Source organism: Ciona robusta, chromosome 7 (genome assembly GCF_009617815.1).
Source record: "Ciona robusta chromosome 7, ASM961781v2".
In the NCBI taxonomy this organism is placed as follows: domain Eukaryota; kingdom Metazoa; phylum Chordata; class Ascidiacea; order Phlebobranchia; family Cionidae; genus Ciona; species Ciona robusta.
This window is the reverse complement of record NC_143241.1, coordinates 2,520,919-2,532,471: the sequence shown is the minus strand read 5'-3', so window position 1 is coordinate 2,532,471 and position 11,553 is coordinate 2,520,919. Positions and strand designations below refer to the sequence as shown.

General features: G+C 38.3%; 2 protein-coding genes and 1 long non-coding RNA gene across 3 annotated transcripts; all 3 read right to left on the bottom strand.

Moving 5' to 3' along the window:
• Positions 1–19: 19 nt before the first annotated feature.
• Positions 20–1,092, bottom strand: LOC149733702 (uncharacterized). Its single transcript, XR_016385380.1, has 2 exons — positions 876–1,092; positions 20–408 (listed from the first exon to the last, which is right to left on the bottom strand). It is a non-coding gene; the product is annotated as an uncharacterized LOC149733702 (long non-coding RNA).
• Positions 1,093–3,434: 2,342 nt separating this feature from the next.
• On the bottom strand, positions 3,435–9,237 carry LOC149733701 (uncharacterized). The gene is made up of 9 exons (XM_089881248.1): positions 8,871–9,237; positions 8,350–8,512; positions 7,019–7,166; positions 6,128–6,288; positions 5,294–5,403; positions 4,531–4,716; positions 3,959–4,108; positions 3,901–3,904; positions 3,435–3,642 (listed from the first exon to the last, which is right to left on the bottom strand). Exons 1-9 carry the CDS (start codon positions 8,964–8,966, stop codon positions 3,521–3,523), a joined length of 1,140 nt encoding a protein of 379 aa, XP_089737374.1. The 5' UTR covers positions 8,967–9,237; the 3' UTR covers positions 3,435–3,520.
• Positions 9,238–9,473: 236 nt separating this feature from the next.
• On the bottom strand, positions 9,474–11,466 carry LOC149733700 (intraflagellar transport protein 54-like). Its single transcript, XM_089880385.1, has one exon. It carries the CDS (start codon positions 11,303–11,305, stop codon positions 9,653–9,655), a length of 1,653 nt encoding a protein of 550 aa, XP_089736511.1. The 5' UTR covers positions 11,306–11,466; the 3' UTR covers positions 9,474–9,652.
• Positions 11,467–11,553: the final 87 nt, after the last annotated feature.

Here is an 11,553-nt window from a genome sequence, read left to right as displayed (position 1 = left end):
TTTACTTTCATAAAAAAAATACAAAACGGTCTTTATTTAGATAAAAATACAGCGATAAAAACATTTTCAAAGGCAGCAGCAGTTAACGGTACAGTACAATGTCTTCTCAATTACTAGGTCATATATTAATTTACTTCTATATAAAATACAAAACGGTCTTTCTTTAAATAAAAAAATACAGCCGAAAAAAAACATTTTCTAAGGCAGCAGCAGTTACCGACTTTTTAATTACGAACACAAAGAAGAAATCTTGCATCTCAATTTCTCTATTTGATTAAACACAGCGCAACCGAAAAGTTTCCAATTTCTTTTGTTCACCCACATTTTGCGGGACCGTCGTTGTTTCTTACGAGGATATCTTAAGAATCGTTTCTTCGTCCCTGCCCTTTTTATCAAAGCAGCTACGTTCTATAAAAAAATGGATGAATATATTATTGTAACATTTTACCTTGCGTGGCAGGGCAAGAATAGTTAATGGTTTATTATTTCATTCTCGTTGATATTCCTATTTATTAGTAAAAATTAATACATTCCTTATTTATATGACCGTACCCTCATGAAACGAGCGTTGTTAATTGTTATAACACGTTTAAGAAATACGCGATAGCCTATATAATAAGGTAGGGGAAGACGGAACACCTTTAGCACAAAATATCTAATTATCCTGATCTTATTTTAAACAGATAACAACGGTCTATGGAAGTTGTGAAGACACGGTTCTATATTTCTTTGAATGTTCTTTGTTTACTAACAAATGGGACGAGAAAATTGAGTAAAAGGTGTCCCATCTTCCCCCATTGTTCTATATTAAAGTACCATCTTACGCCTCAGTACTTTACAAAGATTTGAAAATATTTTGACGGCATTATACTTACTTCAGTTGATAAAAACCGTTTAGCTGACAGCAAATGCATTTGAATGGTACGAATGAGGATCTGGAAATCTTGTAATTTCTGGCTCGAGATGACCATTTCCGTATTACTTTTCTGTACAGCGTAAAATTAAAATAATTGTGGCACAGTGTTGGGTAAGATAGACATCGTATATAACGCAGATTTTCAAACGTGGTTTTTCGGCTCTCTTTAATTTAGGGTCGTGATAAAGGTACACGGTTATATAATTCTGAAACATTTGTTGTTTCCTCTTAAATAAAAAAAAATGTATGTAAACATAGTTTATTCTACCCGAACCTATACCATAACTAAGCTTTATAGCAAATGGTAAAGTACAAAAGCAGAATGTATATCTTAACACCTACCTGTTGTTTTAAAATCCGAACTCTGTTTTTGCTCCGTCGTAGGCCACACGAAAAGCTTCCCGTTTTACTCTGTACAATACATCAATCAAAATAGTTACTTTATATCTCCCATGAAGTCTATCAAATTTATACTTTTAGTTCTTACCTTTGCCATTTGCTTAAAAACTGCCTGAACCATTTTATCAAGCCTGTACATGTTCACTACTAAAGTTTCTCCCGATGTTATGCATAATGCGGACGACTTCACCCACATTTTACGAAGTGCTTTGCTCGCTGATGACTTGATCATCTGTGAAAGTAAAAACGCATAATTTTCGTTTTTTACAAGATATAGCATCGCATGACGTACCCGCTTCGAGTCTCCTTCGTTACCAAAAGTTCGGAGTTTTAAATCTAAGAAAGTTGAAATATTGCACAAGTTGCTTGTATTGTATTGCGGATTGCGGTTGCATTTATTGCCGGATTTTTTCCGCGAGAAACCGCTTGGCACAGAAACCAGCAAAATAAAATAAACGACAGTAAATCTGGCTAACATGTTTAGTGATTTAAATACACAATATTCGTGAAAAGGTATAATGAATACCTCCACCACATACAGCTTATTTATAAGAAGGCTTTTTTACGTTTGTTGTAGACAAAACGAATCTATTTTTACACACTACAGGTCGTCACGACATTCGTCTAATTTGGTCACGTTTAATTTCCCCAATCTTATAGAATAATACGTACGGCGACGTATATTAGTTTGATCCGAAAGTGTTCTATTTTAATTCCGGAGGTTTATTTTCAACGTGTTTGCCAATTTGAAACATGCAACGAAAACGAGTAGTTGCCGTGTTGTCACAAGGAACGTAAAACTCAAGTATCCATGTTTGATACGAACAAACAAAACGATGACGTAAAGTACGTATCAGAAAAGAAACCACGTTATACCATTGTGGTATGGTTAACTGGCTTATAGCTCTTAAAAAATATTCAGCTCCCGTGGCAGTGCGTTCTGTAAACTCGATAAGCAATGTATGTTACTGTGTGGTAAGTTGGATAACGTGAGGACATACAATGTCGCAAATTTTGTTTCTAACAATTATCAACCAACTTTTAGAGAAGGATATATACGTTATATAGTTTAGTAACTATCTTTCTCTACTATCAAATGGAACGAAATAAGATTTTGAAAGCATGGATCATCTTACCCCAACTTTCTATATTTATGTTCTATTTGTGCTTATAACATCTTGTTCGAACAAAGGTTTTGTTTGCGTAACAAACCGTGCATGTTATATATTTAGCTAGCCTTCGGTATTTTAGGATAAGATGTAATGCAAACAACACGCTTTCGATTTGCATGCTGATTATGATAGCCGTAAACGAAAGTCTTGTGAGCAAAATTTCCATAAACGTAATTTCATACATATAATATTTTGCAAGCTGTATAGTAAGGGTATTGCGTCACTACATACCGCTCGTAAATACCTATAGTCGTAGGCATTTAATAATCGGATATTTCGGACGCTGTTAACTTTCTTCTTCGTCTGTGAATGAAGATAAACTGTCCTCTGCGTGACAGGGCAACGACAGTTGTTATAACACGTGCGTTTTCTGTTGCGTACACCCGTGTTCGTGTTGGTTACTTTTTTGAGACGGAATTTTTGTTCTTTTTTAATATAAAGCCGAAAATGAGACAACGATTAATAGACCTACGTATAAATAGGTTGGAGCAATTGTGGTTATGTAAGTGTCTTGCACAAGGACACATATACTATTACAGTGGTAACAGCGACAAGCCTTGAATTCGTAACCTTTGGGCCTTGCCGTTTTGGATCAGGCAAGCACGCTATAACTACTGTAACAAGATTATAATTACAGTAACAACGTATTGAAAGTTGTTAAATTTCCGTTTTCCACCATGACCCATTCTTTGGGTCAATCCTCTTAAAGTCAATTCCCTTCATCGTACGGGTTTTGTCTTACGCACACTTTTGTTTCTATTAGAAGTTTAACTTGATAGTAATTATAAATAAATGACTCCTTTGTCTGCTAGGTGTAGCGATCACGCTTATTTCTTCCAACTAAATGTAAATATGTTTTTAGCTGTAAGTGTGTTTTAACAACTGTTGTTTTGTCGCTATATATCCTGTCTCTTTGTTTAAACTATTCCAAATCTTTGCTACGGTAATCGAAGATTCAAATAAATGTATTATATTATTAGTTAAGTTGCGATTTACATTCAATCATATACAGCTCCATGCACATTATGTTGTTTTACAAAGATGCTTTATCATCGTGCTTGATCAGCCCACGTCCATTTATCTTGCCTTCTTTCAACAGAGTGAATGCCTTTGTAACGTCGTTCAACTTAAAGTAGTTGAGAGGTGGTGGTCCAACTATACGTCAACAACAAATAATTATATTCATGCGATTAAATGTCATCGAATGCCTAAATGTCCAAACTCCAAGTTTGAAAATGTTACTTTTACGAATGTCACAATAATATTAAAATTTGGTCAAAATAATTAAAAATGTTTAACAAAGCGAATGAATGAATGTTAAGTATCCACCCTCGCGTGGCGGAGCAGGGAAGTCATAGGAATACGAGTGGTTTATTTTAAACACCCTGTTCCCACTTATAAGTTACGACGTACGTAACTTTATGGGTGAATATTTATTCATTTTTCGTGCTATATATATATGTTAATATACCTTATTCTTAGATACCAGGTCGATTAACTCGTTAAACTGTTGCAGAGATCCCACGTAAACTCCTTTTATTTGTCTTGCACCAAGTGTCAACATTGGTAAAGGAAATGTTGCAGCTCCTCCAAATAAACCGACCATCACATGCAGGCCATACTACAATGCACGTAGATATAAGTAGGGCGGGGTAAGATGGGACATCTCTTCATTCTCTTTTATCGTCCCATTTGGCAGTAAACAAACAACATTTGAAAAATCTAAAACCATATCCTTATATCTCCCATAGGCCGTTGTTAATTGTTTAAAACATGATCAGGATATTTGAATATAATGTGCTAAATGTGTCCCGTATTCCCCAACCCCACTATATAAATTAATTGATATTTTGCGATCTGTATGTTCTGGCGTATAGTAAAAGTAACGCCATTAAGCAAACATAAAATATTTCACGTAAAGCTTTCCAAACGCCGGTCTGTGCTTTCCAAATCTCGATTAGTATTTGCACAGTGACGTGTATATAGCATAACACATCAAACACACTGTCACGAGTGTGGAATTGTACGCGGAAATTAACATACCGGTTTCAAGCACCTGAACGCCCTTTCCGCAGTAACTTGACTGTTCACGAAATCCATGATGGCATCGAAGCCGCCTTTATTCCCTTTGCTTATTGTAGCCTTGTGTAAATCCGCAGCACTTAGAGAACGATCCCAAAAGACAGTATCGTGACATCCTCTATCTTTTGCCACTTTCAGTTTTTCCTCCTAAAAGGTTAAAAACGTCGTTGTAGAAACCTATACGGTGTTATAGTATTGTGTGTTTGAATGGATACCGTTAGCACACGTTATCCCATATTTCCTAACGGTGTTTTAACAACTGACAACGATTTTTAGAGTCACGGTATGGCGTAGTGGTTAGCGCGCCTGCCTGTAACCATTAGGTAATGGGTTCAAGACTCGTCGCTGCTACCATTGTGGGCGTATGTGTCCTTGGGCAAGACACTTATTAACGACAATTGCTCCAACCAGTGGTCACTAATGGGTTGTCCAAATTATCAGCCATACATAAAAAAATGAAAAAATTCCAAAAAAAGAATCACCCACAAAGTAACATACATGGTAACTCGTAAGCTGGCACGAGGTGTTAAACCCGTGTGATAACGACTGTCGTTTTCCGGCCACGCGAGGATAAAGTAAGTTCATTCATTCATTCTACCAAATTGGACGACGATGAAGGAAAATGAAAACACCCTACACCTAACCTACTATGCAGAAAGTAAGGTATGGCGCAATTATCTATTATTATAGTTCGATGACAGTAATCTACAAGTAGCCTATTTACGCTAATATCTGCGACAGTGATTTCCGTTGTTGGGGGAAAGAGAGCTTGAGCAAGTCTGAGACTCCATAAACCAAGGCCTCCAGCACCGATGATCAGCACAGATGCTTTTCCTTGACAAGCAACACATTACCGATTTTAATTGTATTACAGAAACACTTTGCTTTTGTCTGCATAGCAGTACTTAAATGAATGAAAAGCTGGTAGCGTCGAGCCCCAAACCCTCAGCAACACAACATGTTCGTGGGGAAAGAAAAATGTGCAGTTCGAATGCTTGTGCCGTGCTGGCACAGTGGTTAAGGCGTCTGAATGTAACTTTTTACGTCATATATAAGTAATTTGTTAAATGCCCGTCGCTGCTATCATTATGAGCGTATATATATATATGTTTCTTTAAGCAAAAAAATTTACGGCAATTGCTCTAACCTATGGTGGTCCGTTATGGGCTGTCTATTTCTATAGAGTAGGGTGGGAAAAGACGGGACACTTTTAACACATATATATCCAAGTACATGTATCGTGGTCGTGTTTTAAACAATTAACAACTGTCTTAAAAAATCGTGAAGATGCATTTTTTTAATTCCATTAATGTTCTTTGGTTACTACCGAATGGAACGAGAAAATTAAATAAAAAGGTGTCCCATCTTCCCCTACTCTATATTATAAGTTTTCCCCCACCCTACTATATAGTTGCGGTAACTCGTAAAAGGGCATGAGGCGCATAAAACACAAAATTCGTGTTATAATTACTGCTGACGTTGCCCCGCAACGCGAGGATAAAGCAAGTTACGGTTATTCATACATAGAAATCTAAATACAGGCCTTCTGGAGCAATACCGTGATAAAGTGTCGCCTTCTCCACCGTATCCAACACACTTGTTACAGCGTTGTAAGTTGTAAGACCCGAGCATGGCAACATACAAGCAAGGTCCAGTGGTATAGAATCGGGAAGTTTAACAACAAACTGAACCTCTGTGACTGCTACATGCGTAGAGTGGCTGCGTTTAACAAGAATGAGTTTAGTTGTAGAAATGTCGACCGTATATATCCGGCGCCGTATAGCACAGTTGGTTAGTGGGCCTGCCTCGAACCCAGCAGAGGTAATGCGTTCAAGGCTCGCCGTTGCTACCATTGTCGGCATATGTGTCCTTGGGTAAGACACCTAACGGCCCCTCCTCTAACCCAGTGATCACTAATGAGTTGTGCAAATTATCAGCCACATACAAAATAAATACTCACAAAGTAAGATACTTGGTAACTCGTAAGCTGGCGCGTGAAACAGTACACCCGTGACTGTCGTTTTCCGGCCACGCGAGGATAAAGTAAGCATTCAATTAAACTCAATATATTACTGTGGGGTAAGATGGATATACTGATAGCACATTATATTCCATTTTGCCTTTTCGGGTGTTTTTAACAATTAACAGAACTATTTAATAATCGTGCGGGTGTAATTAAGGTGATTTATATACTTCTGTAAATATTTTTTCTTCTTCACTGTACCAAATGTCACGATGAAGGAGAATGAAAACAAACGCCACTTTAATTAACCTACTATGTAGGTCTAATCACCAAATATATGGCTGAATTTCTTCTAAAACATTTTAGCAATTTGTAATAAATTCAATTGCTTGTTAAAGGGATTAATTTATGTATTTTCCATAATACTATATAAAAATTAGCCCTGATTTTTACATGCAATCTATATATAGGCTATGCAATTCTTACCCGCCGCTTGATGCACCCACACCAATAATTGTCAACTGTCGTTCTTTGCAACATTCTGATTTGCCGTGAGTGCAGACACCGCATTTGCTGCAGCCAATCCAAGGATAAACAGCTACACGATCACCAACCTTTAGACCAGCTGCCGCGTCTATCAGATGTAACGTTTTTAAGGGTTATTGGACCAGCTAATGTATATTCTCAAGCCCCATATCGTCTGCCGCTGTAGAACCTCAATCTCGTAACACCTTCAATTTGTGGAAGGGCCCTATGAATAAGGATATACCGCTCGCCGTCGCGGGTTACGTTCGCTCTGTAGTCATGATCTAGATTTCCGCCGCGCGAATGTTTTATGTTTTTGCCGCACAAAGTCGATTAACAGACAAACAAAGTACATGACGTTTTCAAAAAAGTTAAACCATGTATAGGACCTGAACCTGGTCCCGCAGTCACGGCTTTTAGGTTGGCCGCTCGCTGCATGGACTTTTAGGGCCGTAATTGCTTATCTTTAAAAACAAAAGTACAGAAACGATACGTCGTGACTGACACGAGTTTATCTTGATGTAACATTGTAACACGATTGCTTTACGCTTGGGTTTCATCATTATATATACTAAGATATAGTAGGGTGGGGGAAGATGGGACACTTTTAGCACATAATATCTTAATATCCTGATCGTGTTTTAAACAATTACTAACGGTCAATATAGTTTTATAATTTCTTGAAAGTTCTTTGTTTACTACCAAACGGGGCTAGAAAATAAAGGTAAAAGGTGTCCCATCTTCCCCCACCCTACTGTACTATAAGTGCTTTGACACAGCAGAAAATTTCAATCACGATATTGCAATGCTGATAATGTCCTCTGTGTAATCTTGACATTGAAGTCAGAGTCATTCGGATATCCTACAGTCCTACACACGTATTCGCGGCTCGTTAGTTATATATAGGCCAACTCAAGTTTACCACAAATTTGAAACAATTCGTTGAAGTAATTGAACGTTAAACAATTTAGCACGTTTTAAAACCTAAATCTAAACATGGTAGGCCTTATATAACTTTTACGGTCTCCCAAATTTGGTGGTAAATATAGTAGAGAGGGGGAAGTTGGGACACATTATCATTCTGTTTTCTCGTCACATTTGGTAGTAAACAAAGAGCGATCAAAGAAATATAAAACCGTATCCCCACGACTTCCATAAACCGTTGTTAATTGTTTAAAACACGATCAGGATATTTGGATATTCTGTGCTAAAGGTGTCCCATCTTCCCCCACCCTACTCTATGTCGCCCTTTTATGCTGCTAAAAATACGCCAAACAATCCATAATCTATACCTGCTTCTTCCCCGATAGAATACACTGTTCCCGAGATTTCATGTCCAGGAACGACTGGTAGTTTATATCCTATCGCGTCCGAAAGTCCAATTTTGGTATTTCCAAGGTCGATACAGTCATCCCATTGGTGTATGTCTGAATGACATACACCGCTGTATGCTACCTGTGTAATATAATGATGGTACATACGATTGTAAGTTTAAGAATGATTACAAAACATAATATAACTTTGTTTATGCCTCTATGGAATATACTATAGGGCGCAAGACACTTAACGGCAATTGCTCCAACCCAGTGGTCACCAATGGGTTGTCCAAATTATCAGCCATACATAAAAAAATAATCCCCCCTAAAAAATAATCACCCACAAAGTAACATACGTGGTAACTCGTAAGCTGCCACGAGGTGTATGAACCCGTGTGATAACGACTGTCGTTTTCCGGCCACGCGAGGATAAAGTAAGTTACATTCATTCACATAGGGAGTAGTAAAACCTATGTGTTTGTAAACAAAAATCTTACCTTTACGATTGCTCCTTTCTTTGGAGTTGCAGGAATATCGACTTGTACGATACGTAAAGGTTTGTTTAATCCTACTATTTCTGCTTTTTTCATCATGTTTATGCCAGTACGCGCCTATAAGTAGCTTTATCGGTATAAAATCGAATTTAGCAGCCTGCTGGTTCAATCATTAACGCGCTTGTGAGTTGGTGGTGGTGGGCGTTTACACTTATAAACCACTTTATTTGCCCACTGCATGCCATTAAAGTTCACAACACGTATGTGAACTGCGCAGCAATACTCTGCAAGACTAAACTGCAAGTTTAGGTCGACATCTTAAAGATTAAGCAGTGGAAACTTAAAACTGGCCCGCGTACAAATGTTATTTCATCTCTAAGCCAACAGACCGAAGTACTATTATACTAATAGAGCTAATTTGTTTTTTTTTTAAACAATGAAATCAGACTTTAAACATCCGCTGTATAAGTGTGCCGCACAGTCGTTTGCCGGCGTGCTTGCTGCAGGAGCAGTCGAGCACTGTATGTCTGTTTACCTTGAATTTGCAACTCTCAAGAAACACCGTGACATAAAGGAAAATGATAGCAAGGAGAAAAATACAATGACTAGTATTATTAGACTATGTATTATGTATGCATATTTAAAAACAATATATATTTTTATTTAAAATATAAACGTGGGGAATGTACAGACATCAGCGCGTCACCAAAACAGTAAACCAAACAAACATGTATTCAAAAGCCGTACAAAACATTGAACTTGGTAACCACAACCAATTAGAATTTTTAGGACCTTGCAGCAACTGCTGACACCATTTTATGTATTTTCTCCTGGTTTCGAATGATGTTTGCTTTTGTTGCAGCCATCTGATTACGATAAGTAGATATGCTGCTTTCTAGTTCCTCCAATTCATGTTTCAGAGGTTCAACAGCTCTTAAAGTAATTTCCTCCTCATCTTTTAACCGAACAGCGTGCTGCGTATTCTCCTTCTGCCAGAACACAAGCTCATTCTGCATGGCATCCATATCTTCTTGAATGTAATCAATAATTTTAGCCAGTGGTGTTGCACTCTGACACAATGTCTGTACGGAGTTACGAAGTTGATCGATCTCCTTTGCTACGAGCTCGCGCTCTTTACGTTGTTGTGCTGTAGTGACATTTGTACGCTGGATTTCTGTGTGCTTTTCCACCTTATTTCTCCCAGCAGCAGATTGCTCTAACTCTTTCTTTGTTTCCAAAATCTTCCGAACAAGACCTCCATGTTCCTCGTCCTCTTCCATTTGCGCAGTGTTAGAAAGTCCGGTTGGTTCCTCCTGCAGCATCGGATCAGCATCCTCCACAACGAACTGTTCATCATCATCATCTGATGGAGTTGCTCCTAAATTCCGATCCACGATAATAGGAGCTGAGCGTTGCTGCCCACCGCTTGCTATTCTATCTATTTCTTGGTCGGCAGCATTTTGTCGTTGCCTTACTCTAGGTGCAGCCGGCCTTGCACTGGGTGGACGCGCTAATTTCCGAGGAGCAACCGGTGCTTCTTCATTTTCTTCTTGTTGAACATCCGGTTTTGATCTTCCACCAGAATAAGGTTTCCTTCTCTGACCTTTAGCAGAAGCAGGACGGGGTGCTCGTACAACTGGAGCATAACTCTCAGCCCCTTCTGCATTTTCTCTTAATCCAACATTCTCTTCGTTTCCATTTTGATCTTCATTCTCTTCTGGGCCATTGGAGGAATCAATTTGTGGAGTAGGAGGTTCAATCTCATTTTGATGCTTTTTGCTCTTCCTTCTCTTTCTTCCATGATCCTGTTCTTCTTCTGCCTCTTTATGATGCTCGGGCCTATTATCCGAGCTGCGTTCTCTCTCTCGTCGTCTCTCTTTGTCAGCAGACGATCGCCTCTTGTCATGACTTCTATCACGATTATGGTCTGAGCTTTTCTTCTTTCTTTCCCTTCCACCTTCTTCTCTTTCTGGTTTTTCTCCAACTTCTCCACGTTTAACACCAGAAGGTGGTTTATCTTTTGGTTTTGACGATTTACTAGACATCCCAGTTAACATCTGTTGAACTGCATCTGCTGACGATTTGTTTTTCATGATACATTTTGCCATTACCTGTAGCAGTTCATTAGTTTTCTCTGGTTCATGCCCAGCTATCACTTTGTTAGGTCTCACAGAAAGTGTGTCACCAGACACCAAACCAACACAGTCAATCACTTTTTGCAAAAATGCCAATTTATCCTCTTTGGCTGTGACATTTTTTGAATCCATTTCTTCACTTGTAAACAGGCCCTTTAAGAAACCACTTGTTCGAATGACTTCTGTTATAATATCATGCAGAAATCGAAATGGAGGTTTGCTTAAAAGCTTGTCCGTCAGTGGAGGCTTCTTAATAATTGTACCCATAGTGTCTTTCGTTTTCTTAATTATTTTTGGATCCATATTGATGTAAATTGATATTAACAAATTCCTATTTTATCCATGCACATTAACGAAATAAAATTACAATAGAATAAAATATGTGTTTACAATATGGGTGCTAGTGAAGAAACTTCTAGCCCGTAACCTCTATAACCACTAACCCGTTAACGGTGCTAATGAAGAGTCTCCCCCCCACCTTATTTGCTAACCACTAACCCCCTAATCATTAACACCTAACCACTAACACTTCCACCAGCCTATTCTGCTAT